The sequence below is a fragment of the Liolophura sinensis genome, chromosome 10, assembly GCF_032854445.1.
Source record: "Liolophura sinensis isolate JHLJ2023 chromosome 10, CUHK_Ljap_v2, whole genome shotgun sequence".
Classification (NCBI taxonomy): domain Eukaryota; kingdom Metazoa; phylum Mollusca; class Polyplacophora; order Chitonida; family Chitonidae; genus Liolophura; species Liolophura sinensis.
The window spans coordinates 19,466,157-19,485,881 of NC_088304.1; the positions used below are offsets into that span (position 1 = coordinate 19,466,157).

At 39.9% G+C, this 19,725-nt stretch overlaps 1 protein-coding gene across 1 annotated transcript in view; it reads left to right on the top strand.

Moving 5' to 3' along the window:
* LOC135476969 (uncharacterized) overlaps positions 1–8,495 on the top strand; it is a 65,685-nt gene extending 57,190 nt beyond the window's left edge. Inside the window, exons 11-16 of the mRNA XM_064757116.1 lie at positions 411–550; positions 1,404–1,468; positions 1,996–2,122; positions 3,160–3,453; positions 5,330–5,494; positions 6,344–8,495. Of these exons, the coding sequence (XP_064613186.1) occupies positions 411–550; positions 1,404–1,468; positions 1,996–2,122; positions 3,160–3,453; positions 5,330–5,494; positions 6,344–6,429 (877 nt within the window). The 3' untranslated portion in view covers positions 6,430–8,495. The remainder of the gene's footprint in view (positions 1–410; positions 551–1,403; positions 1,469–1,995; positions 2,123–3,159; positions 3,454–5,329; positions 5,495–6,343) is intronic.
* The last annotated feature ends 11,230 nt before the right edge of the window (positions 8,496–19,725 follow it).

Here is a 19,725-nt window from a genome sequence, read left to right on the forward strand (position 1 = left end):
TATGGTATATAAATGAATATGGATCATTTGGAAAGTGTACGACTGGAGAGCAGTTATACAAGCTGTGAAATCACTATGATTTATTTTATTTATTTATTTGATTAGTGTTTTAAGCCGTACTGTATCGTATGATTTTGTAACGGCATCGTATATTTCTGTTCAGCAATTCACATGATCGCTCAACATTTCTCCACCTGCACAAACCGGTTACAAGCTGTGTAAAAATACATCATTGTCCGCTGTTAAGCTGGAGTACTTGTGATCAATCCTACCTCGTTTCAACCGTCTTGTTCCAGGTGTGCAGTTCCTTAATTTACAGGTGATGGCTTCCAAACCCAAACGTTAATGCTTTATTTATAATTTACACAATTACGTACAAACAACAACTTACTATATACTATTAACTCCAGGTATCTTGGCGAGGAAATTTACAAGTGTATTCACGTGACCAATCTGACAGGGGACCCCATCCTCCTCAGGCGATTCCCGGTTCCAGAGATTGGAAAAGACGGAGATCTATATGAGCAGTTTATCAACTTTCATTTCTCAGGTGATCCTTTGTTTGATTTTGCATGTCTGTAATTCAAGACTTATTTTCCCATTTGCTCGCTTCGACTGAGGGCACGTGTGCGAATTCAGCTCTGGCTGTTGTAGCTGCCGCTTAAATAAATAAATGTATTTTTATTTCAAAAATGCTATATCACTAGTTCAATTACTCCTGTTCAATTAAAAACCAAACCATTGACGAATTATACCTTGACGATAATAAATAAATAAACAAAGAAGTCAAGGTATAATTCGTCGTTGCTCGGGTTTATAAATGACCAGGACTGTCAGCTAGAATAGCGATATGGCATCTCGAATAAAAATACATTTATTTATTTATTTATTTATTTATTTATTTATTTATTTATTTATTTGCTTGGTGTTTTACGCCGAACTCAAGAATATTTCACATACGACGGTGGTCAGCTTTATGGTGGGAAGAAATCGGCCAGGGCTCATGGGAGATCCACCTACCTTGATTAACAAAGCCAATCTGACTGTCAGTCCTATTCTGGTCGACTCTGATTTATAATCCTACATTGGCTGATTGAGCTTTACTGACCTTCTTTGGCTTACTATCAACTTTTTATGAATGACCTTTTTAGTCTAACTGTCTGACTTACCTACTTTGATTCCTCTACCCTGACCTACTCAGTCACTAAACAGATTGACCTGTTGTATACAACACATATGACGCAGCTTTTTGGATTTATTTGCTTTATTTATTTGATTGATGTTTTTCGCTGTACTCAAGAATATTTCATCTATACGATGGCGGCCAGCCTTATGGCGGGAGAAAACCATAGCACATTTGACTTAGGAGTAGTTTCTGTAACCCGCGATGTAACTGTTTGCAGGCACAGTTGCTCAGAGATCGTCAGTGAATGGTCACCAAATGGTCCTACCCTCAGCTCCCCCTCAGGTAAATAACTATATGGTCACAGTTCACAATTAATTTTCCATTTAATTACATGCTAACGTTTGTCTTCACAGCACTCTCAGTAAATCTCCCAGCCCAGAAAGCTCCAGGCTTCCTGAGACAAGTCCAATCAAATTGCCCATAGGGCTTGACCGATGAGAAACAGCTGTTTTGGCTGAAAGCTACCGAGTTTTTTCCACAAATCAGAAAACAAATTTTCTTTCTGTCAGGAAAAAAACAGACGTTTGCCTGCTTATCATCATCTCAATTAACTATTGTATGGTACTGTAAATGACACCAACTGTAAATCCCGTCTCCGGTGACGTCTGATTTATTTTTATGAAAAGTGTGAGACTATGTTCATTAAATATATATATGCATTGCACACTATATCCATAGTTCTACATATACTATAGTCATTGAGCAGTATGTTATGTTCATTTATTTATTTTATAATTATATAATTATATATTTATGTTAAGCCTGCATATAAAGTAATATAATAGAGAAAGGGAAATTCTTTTTTTCAGATCTATCCATCGTATGACCCGTTGACTAAATGTCCGACAAACTGCAGACAACATTGTGTATGTACCTATATTGTGGATCTCCCTTTAGGCAGAGTAGTACAGATGACCCTCCTCAACATGGGTGTGGGTAAGTGTGTGTGTACCTTCATTGTGATGTGGTTGTCTTGTAAGCTGCGGGAGTTGTGACGTGCTGTGTTTGTTTGGCGATGTGATGTTGTTGTCTGGCACGCGCTGTGGTTATCTGGCACCTGCGGTAGTTGTTTTGACGACGTGCTGTGGATGTCTGACGACGTTCTGTGGATGCCTGGCAACGTTCGGCGGATGTCTGGCGACATTCGGCGGGTGTCTGGTGACGTACTGTGGATCTCTGACGACGTGCTGTGGTTGTTTGGCGATGTACTGTAAATGTTTGACGACGTATTGTGGTTGTTTGGCAATGTGCTGTTGTTTGTCTGGCAACCTGTTGTAATTGTCTGACGACGTCCTGCTGAAATTTCTCGCCGTGCTGTGATTGTATAACAACGTGCTGTGTTGTCTGGCGACGTGATGTGGTTGTGTGGCGGCGTGCTGTGGTTGTCTGGTGGTGTGCTGTGTTTGTCTTTACCACTTGCCTGCTACCAATTTGACATGTGTCACGGATGATACATTTTTCCAGTAACTCGCCAAAAGTCATTAATGGACTCAGGCACTCCAGCTTCGCCCCCCAAAGAAAATGGACTCCAGTGTACAAGTGAAAATGTTTGAAAGGCGTTAAGCAATTATGAAAAGACCAAATAGATATGATAAATGCTAGAAAAGTCAATTATTCTTTTGAAATTCATTTGTATAGGAACTAATCAATAAATGATTCATAAATTCAAATAAATTATTCATTTGATGTTTGAAGTGTTCAACAATGAGAAATGTTAAAGCTGTTTTTAATTTGACTGTGTATGGTTTGATCTCACCCTTTAATTGTTATACATTGAAGGATAAAAACAGCAACTTGAGATGCCATTAAGGAACTTCAGTAAGTCTGTTTTAGATATTTTGTAAAAATAACGCATACATTCCGCGTGAAACAAAGGTTGTGGCTGAGTCTTCCGGTTGACGGCTGGTATACGCATGTCTGTTTCGACGCATAGATTCCACATTTGTGTCCAATCCTGTAGTTTGCATTTCCAGGCGCCGGCATCACCGGAACAGCCCACCCTGTTCATCTTCATGGTCACCATTTTTACGTACTGAAGACCGGCTTTCCAACCTACGACGAAAATGGCACTTACCTAAGAGACAACGAAGACATTATGTGCGCTAATACCGAAATGGGGATCAACAGGTGCAACATCGTTAGGTGGAACGACGCCACCTGGAAGGGAGACACAGTTCCAGGGTTATCCACAAAGCCAGTAATAAAAGACACAGTTATCGTTCCTGTTGGTGGTTACGTCGTTCTCCGATTCAAGGCCGATAACCCAGGTTAGTACAGGTACATGTTAGGCATACTTCCTATAGCGCATGCACCGCTCTCTAGCGCTCGCTTTACAATGACTGGTGTCAAGATGATTGGTGAGACAGAAAGTGATGTCAGCAAAACATTATCAATCTTTGTTTTCATTAATGCTTGATAGGTAACCTTTCTTTCCATCTAAGATATATACAACATCATTTCAGTGGATACCTAAGACAGATCTGGGGGCCTCCGTGGCTCAGTTGGTTAGCGCGCTAGCACGGCATAATGACCCAGGAGTCTCTCACCAATGCGGTCGCTGTTAGTTCACGTCCAGCTCATGCTGGCTTCCTCTCCGGCCGTAAGTGGGAAGGTCTGGCATCAACCTGCGGATGGTCGTGGGTTTCCCCCGGGCTGTGGCCGGTTTCTTCCCACCATAATGTTGGCCTCCGTCGTATAAGTGAAATATTCTTGAGTACGACGTAAAACGCCAATCAAATAAATAAATAAAACAGATTTATTGACAAATATTGATTATGGATCCACACAAAGACATCAGTAGTGAGACTAATCCCAGACAAGTCGCTCATGTTCCAAAGGTCAAGCTTATCTAATTGTGGCAGTGATGTAAAGAGAGCGGTAAATGTAGATGTATAGGCATTGTAAGGAAAATGTCCCGCAGGGAGAGAATGGTAGGAGGTTGGGTGTGAGAGTAGAATGCTAACCAATCCAGAAACTTTATGCAGACAAGAGTCGATTAACAGTTTATCAGGCCCTGTTCACGATATTTGCGCATTTCTACTAACCTGCAGCTTCCTTCTGTTGAGTTAAAACAGGTGTCATTTTCATGAAGAATATGTGTACCTAGTGTTAACAGAAAAGACAACAAATAATATAACTTGTGAGTTATTCTGGAAGAGGTCGAAGACAGGCCTAAACGACCACAGCCATTTTCTTCTGATATGCTGGGTAACTCAGTAAACTAATTTCTAATCTGGAATTCTTGCAAGGCCATGGGATGCGCCATGTTATAGCAACTGGAACACGATGTTGCTCTACTTGTCCCTCTCGTACATACGATTAAGAGGAATGTCGGGGACTGGGTGACGTAATCAGAAAAAGCAGCATTCTTGAGTTATAGAGATAAATCGCACCTGCTTGATTAAAACTGATAAGATGTCGGCGCTTTTGATTTTCTCAAAGTGTACGATTTTGCTCTCTTTGAACTTCGATATATCAGCTTTGTAAAATGTTATGCTTTATAAACTGCATTTGAAATAGTTTATCGGCGCATATATACATTTAGTCTGGTGTTGTCTTTCATTTTAGACAGCCCACTTCTTACACTACAGGGGCCTCCGTGGCTCAGTCGGTTAAAGCGCTAGCGCAGCGTAATGACCCAGGAGTCTCTCACCAATGCGGTCGCTGTGAGTTCAAGTCCAGCTCATGCTGGCTTCCTCTCCGGCCGTACGTGAGAAGGTCTGCCAGCAACCTGCGGATGGTCGTGGGTTTCCTCCGGGCTCTGCCCGGTTTCCACCCACCATAATGCTGGCCGCCGTCGTATAAGTGAAATATTCTTGAGTACGGCGTAAAACACCAATCAAAAAAAAAAAAAAAATCTTACACTACAAGAGCCATGGTAGTTAGCGGCTTACTTAGCTAAGGGCGTTTCGTGAAACCACGGATAAAAGCAGGGAGTGAAATAGAACAAATTCCTAGCGTGCCAGTGCCTTGTGTGAGACAGAAAGATGATCAACACGGTTATTTGATGTATTGCCTTAAGTGATTTGTTTACACGCGACTGAAAATGAAGCTTATTGAATCTTGAGTGTTAGCGATCTGTACAAAGAAAAACCTTCACCTTTCGACAAAAGCCAATCAATAATTCTTGACCTTGTTGGCTAGGATACTGGTTCGCTCACTGCCACATCGAGATCCATCAGGTGGAAGGAATGTCATTTATCATGAAGGAGGGCAAGGACAGCGAGATGCCACCATTACCCGAAGGGTTCCCAACTTGTGGAAATTTCGACTGGAGCGCTGAAGACTTTGACAAAGCCATAAATGCTGGTAAGCTAGTCCGCCCGATATGCAGTGATCATTTCACGGTAAACTGTTTCTAGGCAAGCATAAGTAAAGCCGTGATTTGAATTGAAATGCTGAGTGGTGGTCCGCATATTTATAAATAATTTTAATCATCACTCGGATTTGAATTCCGGTTTCCATGGTAATTTTTTCCTGATCTCACGATAAGCATCACCATAACGCGGTCATTTTACACACTTCCAAGCAGGCTTTGTTGTTAAGATCTAGACGAAATGGCACTGAATCGGGAATATTAGCCATCTGAAACAAGTTATTCCAAGCGGTGCACTCTTTTGTTCCATAATAGGTCGCTGTTTTTGTGTGCTCATAAAACAAAGAGTACTAAAGCGTGTGTAAGAGCAAGAATAAGCCACATTTGCATTTCCGGTGTCCGCCATATTTTTTTACTCGAAGTGTCGCGGGATCTCGCAGTGTACTCTGCTTTAACCTAGACTGAACTTCTAAATTGGCAATCGTACTATTCCCAGTAACTTGTAGAAAAATAATGGAGAAACTGAAAATGTCACGTAGAAAGTGTTACTTTGAAATGTTGCCGTTTTATTGGCCGTGGACAACAACGTCAGCCTTAAACTTCAAAGACCACTGTGCGTGACTGGGCGCTAATTTGACCGCGTCTGCTCTGTTGTGGCGAGTGTAGTAGTGCGCACCTTGGGATACGAATGTGGCTTCAGATGAGTTTTTACAAAATAGAACAGACTTGTTTAGGGTGATCACCATTGTGTGAGCGTAAAGGCATTTGATGTTTGATGTGGATTTGACTGTTTATTCTGCAAAATGAATAATTGTTTTTGTATGTTGTGTTCTTGTTCACAGGTTCATCCACCGGACGTTTTACTCGCACGTGGTTTGCTTTTTTTGTGTTTCCCCTATTGACTTTCTGCTGGACATTTCTGATATAATCCTCTTGGGGTTTTTGTTAAGTGCTGATAGTATTTAAGTTTTGTGAACTATATAAGTTTTTGTAACGACTTTGCTATGTTGGATAGTTTGGGTCTAAAGTGAGCTTTAAAAACTTGTTATATTCACTGACACGTTATATCAATTTGAAATGAAACTGAGTGTAAAGGAATTTGTTTATACGATCTTAAAAGTTGTATGTGAGACGTTTAACCCTGACCTCCGGTATCGTTGTAAGTTGTATGTTTGACGTTATTTTTCTCCGAATGTTTGTGCCACGTCTGCAGCAAAAAGGACAATAACACAACTCCTGAAACAGTGACAGTAACATGTGATCTAATTTTCAGCCGAAAATTGCATACTTCTTGTACGAAGTTCAAACCTTATAACAGTTCAGAATCTGAAAAATGGCACATTTCTTTTGAGCTTTATACAGTGTTTAATGTGCATATAACCGTCCTGGTGTGAAACAGAATTAATTTAGCTTTCTACAATACTGCTCAGTGGCCACATAATATTGCAGTGGTTAGAGTGATATGGTTCCAACTCTTGGTATATAACCGTGGTTTTGGAGAAATATACTTTTACCAACTCCAAACAAATGTCATCCAGCAGGCTGCTGTCATACAGTCATTTGTCTGGATCGGACGTCTGTTTCATTCTTCCCAACTTAGCTTTCGGAAATACAGATCTGTACTTTTCCATACACTGACCTGTAACTCGGCCTTTTCGAGTGTTCATTCTTCCATATGTTTTAAGCTGTATGCTACCAAAACAGATTCGGTTCATCTTACAGTCATTTTTACTTTATAAAATCGATTCATTCGTGAATAATAAAGACCATAACGTCACAATCAACGCGAATTTACCTGGCGCATGGACAGCAACCCAAACTTCACTAAGTCGGCCGAACTCAGCATCTTCCGGAGACAGATAAAGATGTGGAACGACTGGAATGAAACCAAAAAGATGTACACCAGTAAAAGAGCGGCTGACAACTTGTTTGAGTGTTAACTTTAACTTGTGTTTTAATAAGGAACTATAAGTAACTATTGTGAAAAAGAAGATCTTAAATTTTGGGAAAATCGACCATGCCTACCCAACCATCGTACTCATGTGATTCAAAAACGACGGTTTAGGAAGCCCTGCCTCTGTCCAAGTGGAAGGGTCTGTTACACTAGTGTTCATGGTCTTTCCTATTCCCGCAAAATTAGGTGATATAAATTCAGAATTACTTTAAGGTCACGAAAAACCTGTTTTGGTGGCGCACAGCTTTGACACTTTGAGCAGAGACGACAATACCGACTTCCAGTTTGGTTAATGAATTGAACGTTTTAGAGCGGTTTATGTTGAGATGAGAACATGGCAATGCGATCTCAACGCTGCTTTCTGTCACCCCAACAAAGCTGGAACCATGACTGTTACGTTGTCAAGTTCGGAAACAAATTTATTCCGAAGGAGATGCTAACATCCGTGTGTGCAGACCGCTTGGAAGATATACGCATTGATGCACACGATTTGTAATATGCAAACAAACCTTTTACACTGTGTACATAGAAACAGTTTTGAGAGTTGCATAACGTTTTTTGCATTTTATAATGAATTTTTTTAATGAATTGTATCCTTAAAATATATCTGTGTAGCAGCATTCACTATTGTCCGGACCACGATCTGCTGCCAACGGCGTTCATGTGGCGGTTTTAGATGGCATGTCTTTCATGACATTGCGATTTTATAGATCACGTGTTCTTCAGCACTAGGCCTATGGCATACATCTTCAACTCGCATGTGGGAGAGTTTATCAAATGTCACTTGTTTTACTTCAAGCATTCCGGTTTGATCGCCCCATAAAACACATTCCTGAGTATGCCATTATGCAATAAATATAACGCTGTTGAATTATAGTATTTATTTATATGCTTGAAAATGCTGATATATATATCATCCAACATAGTTAAATCTGTTTGCATACGTATTCAAGTAGACTTGCATTAAGTTTTCAGATTGTACTGTAATGTATAATGAGAGATTGACCATCATATTCTCTGCCTCGGCAATGATAATTGTTTGGAAATGTAACTGTGTTTACCTATCTCAAAGATAAATGTACGAAATCTCACACTCACTAATACTTGCTCTACGGCACCTAAATGTAATATGGACCCTATATGTAAACACCCATGAACCCTGTATGTAAACACCAACGTTAAAAGGAAATTCATCCAAGGCTAGATGTAAATGCTAAAACTAAAATCTTGAACCCATGATGTAAAAGTGTCCTTCTTATGACAAAAGTAAATCCGTTAACGGTAAACGTACAGCAAAACTTTAATGCTGCATGATGATGTCAGATTTGTAAGTTTGTAACAGAAAATTTCAATGTTTCTACCAGGAAGTATTTTATCATCTTAATATCTTGGTGGGGCCTCCGTGGCTCAGTTGGTTAGAGCGCTAGCATAGCGTAATGACCCAGGAGTCCCTCACCAATGCGGTTGCTGTGAGTTCAAGTCCAGCTCATGCTGGCTTCCTCTCCGGCCGTATGTGGGAAGGTCTGGCATCAACCTGCGGATGGTCGTGGGTTTCCCCCGGGCTGTGCCCGGTTTCCACCCACCATAATGCTGTCCGCCATCGTATAAGTGAAATATTCTTGAGTACGATGTAAAACACCAATCAAATAAATAAATAAATAAATATCTTGGTTTCACTTTATTATATTATGCTTTTTATCATTCTTTATTATCGTCCAGAGTAGCATGTAATAAAAGATCAACATTCGATTTTGCTGATTTTTAAAGAAAGATGAAAAAAATTAGAAAGGCTCACCAGAGAGACAGCTTAAAAGTGTGCATACAAATACTTTCATTTATATTTTAGTTTTTTTTTTTAAAAACAGTTAAGTGCATTGAAATGTTTGAATTCTATGGTGGGTTTTGTGAACCACATAGTTGGTCTTTAGGTATTCTGAGTGCCACTGACAGTAGGGTCCATAAACCATACAATTTGAACATTTAATTCGGTGAAAAAAATTGAAAAATTGAGTGGAGCATATATTCAGAGACAGTTTCAAATGGCCTTTCTACTGATAATTCACTTCATTTTTCATGCGGTCTTTTCCTGTAAAAATTTACATTTCCTTTAAAAATTTGACATTTAGCGTTAACGTTTTATTTTATGTTTACGATTCTTTCAAACGTTCATGTTTTTCCTCAAGTGCCTGATTTCAGACTCTTTTTATCAAGAAGAAATACGGGGATTTCCTTCACTGACTTTTTTTTACCATCTGAAATATACATGTAACATTTGAAAAACACTTTTGGTATTACTGTTTGTACTACACTTCTGGTATTACTGTTTGTACTACACTTCTGGTATTACTGTTTGTACTACACTTCTGGTGTTACTGTTTGTACTACAACTCTGGTGTTACTGTTTGTACTACACTTCTGGTATTACTGTTTGTACTACACTTCTGATATTGCTATTTGTACTACACTTCACGTATTACTGTTTGTACTACACTTGTAGTATTATATTTCTGGTGTTACATTTTTGAGGGAAACTAGCAGTTTATGTTTCAATATTATAAACTTATTTTATATTTAAATTTGTATTAAGACAAATATGTGGGGTCCTCTTTTGTGGATATTGTGTGATTTGTGTATACTGATGTAGTGGATTATATTTTTTCTCATTTCTCTTATCTGTTTTTGTGTTTTGTTTTGTTTTGTTTTGTTTTCATTTTTGTTGTCCAGATGCTTTACAATGTACATAAAGTCTTTTTTGAGTACAAAAACTGTATGTGAGGATCCACGAAGCCAAAAAATACAAGCTTTCAACACAACTAAATTCTATTTCCTGGAAGTGGGATTATTTCTGGAACTTTCCACAGCTCTTGGACAAGCCAAATCAAGATGGTGTCGAGGTCTGTCGAAAATCAGAAAGCTGTCTGTCTCTCGAAATATAATTCTAAGCGTTGAATATTCCATTCTAACACTATGGGGATATTAGTGTTTATTTGTATCATTAAACAGTTCTAAAGCGATACAGAGTCTATAAACAATAAATCAATAAACAAATAAATAAGTAGACTTTGTTCCACTAAAGAATTTGATTAACGGATAGGAATGGGTTTGTCGGAAAAATCCAGCCGTCAAGATTGGTATTCATCATTTCATTGCTTAAATGATAACAACGAATATTCTACAATGAAAAGTTACGTTAATGGTGTTTGTCGGCTGTTGATCGCACACTAATGGTGAATCAAACTGGTGTTTTGTCGGGTGTTTGTTGCCCGCTAAAGGAGAATAGGTGCTTGCCGAGTGTTGATTGCACAATGGAGAGGAACCTTCTGCTTGTCGGGTGTTGCTTGAATGTACACTGAAGAACAGCTAACCGCTTCGATTTCTTATTAGAAGAGATACAGTTGCCCTCACTTGGGTAGGCCTACACTAAGATCGTACAGTTTCCGATTGCCAGGTGCGAACCTTGAACATTAAATGCGGAATTCCGGGAGCGCCATGGAGTTCCAACTCTCCCCAAAACTATCTTTGTGGCTGGGATTTATCTTGAGTCTCGTCTGTGTTCTCATCTGTGGCCTGGACCTCTCGTTTAACGTCTACGCTTTGCCCCTGAAGGAGACTTTTAATTACACACAGACACAAGGTTGATCTAAGTTTCTCTGTCAGTTGAAGACAAGCGATATGTTATGTGTATTTCGATTCATAGGATGTTCAGTAATTGCTGGCTCAGTTGGTTAGCGCGCCAGCGCATCGTAATGACCCAGGAGTCTCTCTCCAGTGCGGTCGCTGTGAGTTCAAGTCCAGCTCATGCTGGCTTCCTCTCCGGCTGTACGTGGCAAGGTCTGTCAGCAACCTGCGGATGGTCGTGGGTTTCCCCGTACTGTGCCCGGTTTCCTCTCACCATAATGCTGGCCGTCGTCGTATAAGTGAGATATTCCTGAGTACGGCGTAAAACACCAATCAAATAAATAAATAAATAAGTAATTGCTGATGCTATGATGGATAACACAACACCTTAACATATCAGGTTCAGCAATAATGCGATACTTTCTAGCATAACACTACTCAATTTGCTTATGTAAACTACATTTACCACATTGGTAATAAATCTTAAAAAGACTATACCGAAGACTTTTTGCAAAAATCGATCAGAACAAATCCCATCGAAATTTTGTTATTACTTCGGAATGACCCAAACAGTTAATTTTTACAAAACAATCATGGTACAACTTACTTTGCACACCTCCGATTCTGGCCACCTGGGTCAAGCATCGCCTGATTCATTTGATGGAGGGCGGTACGGGATACAACATAGAAAGACTACTGTGTTTTAACGTAAATTCAAAGCAGCGACGATAGTGTGATAGCTGGCAAATGCTCGCTCGTATCCGGTGAAATACGGCCACTTGTCAATTTACCGCGGTTAGTGCTTTTCAAACTGTTCATGTAGATGCTTATATAGTAGCAGTTTATAAAAAGCGCCCTCCAAAACATGGTTGGGAAAAAAACATGCAAGTATATATAACCATGCTCTTGTTTACCCTCTACCCTTTATATATACCAAACTTTTAATGTGAGTTCTCCGTACTACATTCATATGTATATTTTGTTTTTCTTGACAGTGGAAGTAGTTGCGTGTATGGCTACATTGGGAATGGCACTGACATTCCTGGAACCACTCTGCACCTAGCTCTTTGGATTCAAAGCCACCTGCCTGGTCATCACTCTCGGTGTGCCCATTTTAAGTGGTCTCTTCTCTCTAGCGGCCTACTACAACCAGTTCTTCCACTCTTGGCCAAGTTTGATATGTTTCATTCAGCTAATACTCGGTATGCTCCTACACTTTGTCGGAGAACTCTGCTTACATTGTGAAAACAAATGTGGTAAATTTAACATAATATTAAATGTTTTCTAAGTGCCGGTAGAATAGATCACGTTACTGCAACATAATAACGCTGTACAACATAATTAGCCTCTTATAAAATATTAGAGGTATTCTGATGAAATGACAGTAAGTCTGTCAAATATAACATAATCGTTTGTAGCAATAACACGATCTATCCTCCCATCACTCAGACTACAGCACATGGTATCCATTCAATCAACACTCTAGTTATCGTACCATATTATCGTATTCATATCGCCTTATCGGCTCAAAATAGGATGTATATAAAAATATTAAAGTGAATATGAACAGCGGGACAAAATCAGTTCCGTTCAAGGAGCTATTGCCCAAACTACATGTGTTTTCATTTACTTTTTCAGAACTTTTGGTCAGCCAAAAACAGCCAAAAATGTGACCTCCCTCTCTGCATACCTTGAAGAAGGGTTATTTCTGTCAAACATTTCTTTCCTCTTTGACAACGGGCATTGAACTTATCGTCAGTCACAAATAAGGCACAAACGCTTTTCTAAATTTATTTATTTATTTGATTGGTGGTTTTACGACGTACTCAAAATTATTTCACTTATACGACGGGAACCAGCATGGCAGGAAACGAGGCAGAGCCCAGGGGAAACCCATGACCATCCGTAGGTTGCTGGAAACCTTCCCATTTACTGCTGGAGAGGAAGACTTGAACTCACAGCGATCGCATTTGTGAGATCGTGAAAACAACTGTGATGATAACGTGGCTCCTGGCTCATTGCGCTTTGTTAGCGTGCTACTCCATTCCCCCCCCCCTCCCCCCAGCCCATCAACTTTTTTTATTTTTTATTTCTTTTTTTTTATTATACCTCCTGCAAGAATTATTGAGCGGAAAAAGTTATGGACGTATCTAGATGAAACTCTGCGAAAAAACAGTCATCCCTTTAATTTTGGTTGTGATCTGTTTGCAGGATTTTATTTTCAGCGATTCTTTACTATAGCGACATACGATATACAAATGCAAGGACATGTTCCTTCATCTGCAATGTTATGTTTATACATTTTGTTCCTTTTCTTTCTTTTTGGTCGTTTTTAGGCACTATCAACTGCAATGCTTACATAGCTTTCACCAGGGTTTGTGTGGAGTTGCTCCCAAAACATTACACCGGGACGCTGGTGTCTTCATACATGGCCGTGGAGTGTTGCGGCAAAATTTATTTCGGTGCTCATGGAACTTGTCGTTCACAACGACTTGGTGGTATTCTTCTTGTTCGCGTCTGTCGTGTCCATGGTATTTTACAGCGCATGCTTCACCTTCCTGTATCCCTTAGAGACTGACCAGGAACTGCGAGGCGAGCTGGAACCTGAGACTCGAGACAAAAACAGCGGTGCAGCAAATGACCCGGTTACAACATCAAGTAAAGACATATTACGTTCGCCATTTTTTCACATCATGTTTTGCTGCTCGACGATAAATTACGGCGGCAGCTACACCTATTTGAACAACATCACAGGGATTGCCCAGTCTGTAGGCCTGACGAATCCCATATTATCTACATTCTGTGGGTTCACTGGCGCCTATCAAGTTCTGTTACAGGTTCTTCTAGGTTTCTTCTACGACTCAGAGATCAGCACGCGTGGAGACACCGGTACAATCTGTTACGGCAGGGAATGTTTCTTCTGGAGCAGCTCTATCATGTTGACGATCTCGCTAACTGTCTCAGTTTTACGAATCATCAACTTCGCCATCTTCGGCCGCTCGAATAAAACATAATGGTGACGACAAACTCGACTCCTTAAACTCCTGACTCACATTTGTTGTTTCTTGTCATGATGACGTTTTGCGGTGAAATACCATAACATTTCTCGTGAAGTGTTTGTCTTCCTCCACAATAATAACTTCTGAGTGCAAAACACATTTCCATTATTTGCATTGAATGAATTTAAATTGAGTTCAACGTAAAGGCTTCGTCGATATCAGCTACTCGGCGTTGATCAGTCAGAGATCCGGGACCTGTTTTACGAAGCAGTGGCAAAATGCGCCAGGCGTAATTTCCACGACAACATACAGTGAAGGGATACACCACCATGGTAAATGTGCTTGGCGTATTGTTGCGACAGCTGGGTGAAACGAGCTCCAGGGGCTTGCTTTAACTGACGTATTATTGCGACAGCTAGGTGAAACGAGCTCTAGGAGGCTTGGTGATATCGGTACCGTCTATTAATATAGTTCAACCAGAAACGGATGAACCTTTGAGCGAAATTTATAACTGAGTAGTACACTGTATTGGATACATTGATTCGAGAGTTTAATTTTAGGCCAGTGATGCCGAAGGATTTAAACCCGCGTTGGAGCAGACCATATATCGATATGTACAAAGTAGATATGTTAAGGTAAGCGTAGAACCGACGGCAACGAAAGCCATATTGATGTGAATTTCTAGAAAGTTCGTTATATAATTTCTCAAGTGGAAGTGGCAGAGATTGATCAATGTCGGATGACGTTGTGGCCGCTGATTGGTTCGAATTATAGCCAACTGAGGCGTAGATTTGAACATGTGAGACCGGTGAACGTTCAGGTCATTGCTTATTTTAGCTATTTGGACAACCTATGTTAGAGTTATAAAGTCTTTTTGTGCGTTTTTCAAATTCTAAAGATGTGAAGATTTTCTAACTGATTACTCTTCAACCCTTGTAGACAAAATTCTATGAGTATAACTCCAACAGGAACAGTAAAAACAGTGGCCATCACGCTGTGTTGAGTTTTTACTTTGTTGTAGGCAAAAATGCACAGTTCACGTGGTTGAAAATGACACGTATTTTTTTTTTTAGTTGAAGTTGACAAAAGTACTGTATGTACTGTATGTAAATAGTAACGAACAGTTTTCGCTCTGTCAACCTTCCGTTACGACGAAGACATGAGCACTCAACTAAAACGACCAATAAACGCTCCTGATGATACTGAGATGCTGTTCCAACATGTTGACAGTGCAAATTGTAAACTCTTCAGCTCACCCTTAACATCATAACTAGAATCAGACGAATTCTTTAAACTTCTTATGATGTTTTGATGTTGTCTCCTTTACTTGAGAATATTTTACATAATAGACGATTTAGGTCATCTGGATTCGAATAAGGAGGAAATCAATAAATGTACTTATCTGGTTGTTGTTTTATCCCATACTCAAGAATTTTTTACTTATACATTGGCGATTGACTGAATGTGTATAGAAATCCAGTGTATAAGGCGTAAAACACCGATCACAAGTTAACGACGAACTTTCCGACGTGTAACATACAGGTATGCGCTCCATACCAGTATAACTATAGACAGAGAACTAAGAAATAAGACGTAGTTTGCCATCTTCAAATCACCTATATGCTCAGCAGACAGGAGATGTTCACTGTTTGAGAAGAAGGGTCTGTAGATTCAGTTAAGCTGAAATGGAAGGTACCTCCTGAGTTAGTAACATTGCCGAGAATTCAGTTACCATGTGAAGCCGATTTCGGCAGTCATGACATACGTCCCAATGCGGCACTATCGTTCAAACAAAGATCCAGTGAAATAGCCGCTTCCATTCAATGTACCGATTTAAGCTTACGGTTTCCCTCTGTACCTCATTTTCCGCCATGGAATTTGGCCTCCCTGCATGTATCCACCGATTTCCAAGTCTGATAACAAGTCTGATAATCCTGCTATATCCTTACTATGTGCTAAAGACCTTATCCAGTTTCATTGGTCGGAATATTTGTAAATCTATACTGATGCATCTAAATGCCCTGGCACTTGTGTAGTGGGAGCGTCATTTTGTGTGCCAGAAATTAAGTGGAGTACAATTAGCGGCCTTGGTTTCGTGGCATGTTTTAGGAATAATTGCGTTGCCAGGAAAGCAGTCTAAAAGCACGCAATATTGTTCCACATTCAACATAATATCCTGTTAGTCTAACAGCATGGTTATGTTGAATTAATAGAATATATTATAATATATTATATCATGTTATATATTTAGAATAATCTTCTCAATAACGGAATACATTCGGGCATCACAGGAATGAGGTCACGTGACGGCGAACACTGGTTCATGAGTTCAGTCCAGTTTATCAAAATGCGTGCATTTTCCGCAGCTCGAGGAATCAGTATTGACGTAATGTGAATGAAAGGCTCATCAGTCCGCTTGATTTATTTTTATTTGATTGGTGTTTTACATCGTACTCAAGAATATTTCACTTATACAACGGCGGCCAGGAGGAAACCGGGCACAGCCCGGAAACCCACGACCATCCGCAGGTTGCTGAAAGACTTTCCCTCGTATGCCGGGAGAGGGCCAGCATGAGCTCACAGTGAGAGCTCCTGGGTCATTACGCTGCGCTGGCACGCTAACCAACAGAGACACAGAGGCCCCTCAGTATGTTTGAGATTAGACAGGTAATGTTATACTGTTCACAGGCTGTGCAGGTTCACATCGGCAATGAAAACACGGGATCGGGGTTTTCTCAATCACTCTCATGACCCATCAGCGCAGTCTTGGTTCTCAAGTAACTTTTGAGTAATGTCGAACGGAAAACAATTAACAGTGGTCCTTTAACAAGACAAGACCTGCTGGTATCTCCTGTCGGCTTTACCGAGGGAGTTCAGCTCCCTTTACAGAAGCAACTACGCTGAGCTGTCACACTATTCTTTCGTCCTATTACCGACAAAACTCTTACGGCCTGCAAACTATCTCCGCCGTTTATTTTTTTGTCTGTCTCTGTGTTAGCAAATGAATGTGAGAAAGGACGCGTCTGTTGTTTCAGGTTGATAAGGGCCAATTTACTATGAATTGATGATAATCCGGCGTTTACCTGTCTGTCTGTCCGTCTGTCAAGATTTCTTCCCGTTTGTCAGCAACTGTATTGAAAAATTTAAGGGCAGATTTCGAAGAAACTTGGACAGTTTGGCCATAAGCCAAACTCCTTTAAATTTGGCCGATAATCAAGCCTTTGTCGTTCCGTTTACCTGTCAGCAACGTTACTCAGTTTAAGGCTGATATTTCGTTTACCTGTCAGCAACGTTACTCAGTTTAAGGCTGATATTTCGTTTACCTGTCAGCAACGTTACTCATTTCAAGGCTGATATTTCGTTTACCTGTCAGCAACGTTGCTCAGTTTCAGGCTGATATTTTATTAAATCGTGGGAAAATGTTGGCCTTGGGCATTAGGTCTTTTGGACTTTGGGTGATGTTCTGAACTTTTTTGCTTGTCTGCTTTTCTGCTCCGCCGTTAGTCAGCAATTTTTACGGGAAAGGTTTGCGCGGAAGTCGGCGAAATCTTGTGTTGGCCTTGGTCCAAGGACTAATCCATTAGATTTCAGGGAAGGGGTGGGGGGGGGGGGCAGTGTGGCATTTACTTGTCTGTGGTTATTCGGTTTTCTATCAGGAAACGCAAGACGTTTTCGGACAGACGCCTTTTCACTTGTCAACAAATACAATTGTTGGCAAGGTATCTAGACAAGATACATGCATATGTCCAGATGTCCACAAACTTTGTGTAGTGATAGCTGTGAGTAAAAGAACAAGCCACCCTCCTTTCCGGAAGTCTCCACTCTCTGAGTGCCTTCTATTTTTTTTGTAACGTAGTGTCTTAGTATCCATCCTGGACACATTAAAGCGTGAAGTCGACCGTATAGGTGTCGACACTGCGATCCGACAAGCCGACAAGGCGACCAAAAAAGGGAATTGTTATTTTTTCTCGCATTGCAATCTAACTCTGTTTTGAGATGTGCTAATTATCCTGTGATATATTTACCTAATAGAAACTTTTACATATAGTAATACTTTGCCAGGCTTTTGTTGTGGAATACAAGTGTTCGCTGAAAATATTTAGCACATTATTAACTATGTAAACATCTCTTTAATTCATCTCTTTCAAAGTGCGTATGAATAAACACGAGAATGTAAATGTGTTCTGCACTCGATACACTCTCCATCTGGCATTCTCAGTCCTCAAACTCCCCCGGAGGGGTTGTATCTCATTTTGAATCACGTGATTGGATCAAACGAGCTTCAAATTCATTGGACGAGTGCCCGAAAATGTTCGGTACTGAACAATTCCGATAATACTCTAATGAACATTTATAGTATTCGCCAGGTCCAGTAACAAAGGTTGTGTTAAAGAAATATTGAATGTGAAACCATTTACAGTCGTACTACCATTTAGCCTAAAATACCACAAATATTTTTTAATTCCCCCCATTGTGCCTATTGTTTATGTTTGCCTCATATTAAATACACGTCGCACGACGCTCAACGCTTCTTCTACTAAATAAAGAAGCTATATACGGTAAAATTCATATTAAAGGATCAATGCACGGTGTGCCTTAAATCTGTATTTTACGGTACTAACTTTCTCACTGTACACAGCACCTTTGCCACCTTGGTATCAAGCCAAAGTATCGACAAAATAACCATTAGCCGACAGGTTTCACTTAATTAGCTACGAAGACAACAACTTCCTTGCACGACAGTGGTTTTGTCGCATAAGTATTCGGTACAGACCTCAATAATACGACACAGCTGTTCTATGGCTTATTTGGAAGTAAGTTTGAATTCTAGTAAACGTGACTCAGTTCTGACTTATTGTCGGGATACCGAGTCATCTGAAAGACTATAAATGCAATTTTTGATGGAAGATAAACAAATTATATCTGCGGTTGCTTAAAAGGAGCACATATGAATTATATGGTGCTACAAAACACAATTCAGTAGGGTTTACGTTATTACCATTAGGAAATGCATATAAAACCATTTTACTGGAATGAATAAATCCACAGGCTTTGAGAATAATACGCAACTAATTGGCTAAAACATGAAAAATCCACTAGGTTTTTTTTTTTAATGCTGTAACAAAAAACAATAAAAAATATGTTGGGACGCGAAATTTGCTAATATATGAGCAATAAAACTAAACGAAGCTAAACGGGAAAAGACGGAATGAACCATTATTCTCATACCTCATGGCAGACCAACAACTTTAAACTCAACTGTCTGATGAATATGCACATCCATTTTGCCTTTGTAATGGGAAAATGTAAGTTGTTAAGTTTTTAAGCTTTTGAAGAAAACAGACGTTCTGACGGCAAAATCCAACATCCCCCTATTTTATTAGCGAAATGGAAACGTCCCAGCGTCCATGACGTGCACTGCAACTGTGTATTGATTATAGTTTGAGCACGCTTCGCTCACAATTGCGTTAAATGTTAAGGGTTTTGGAGATATGTTAGAACTATACAAAACTTTAAATTCTTATGATATATTCATGTCTGCTGTACTTACCATTATTTTACTTATATGACATGTATGAACTGGATTCAAAAACACCACCAAAACACCGAAGCAAATTAATTAATTAATCATTTAATCTGCCTTCTGACAGAC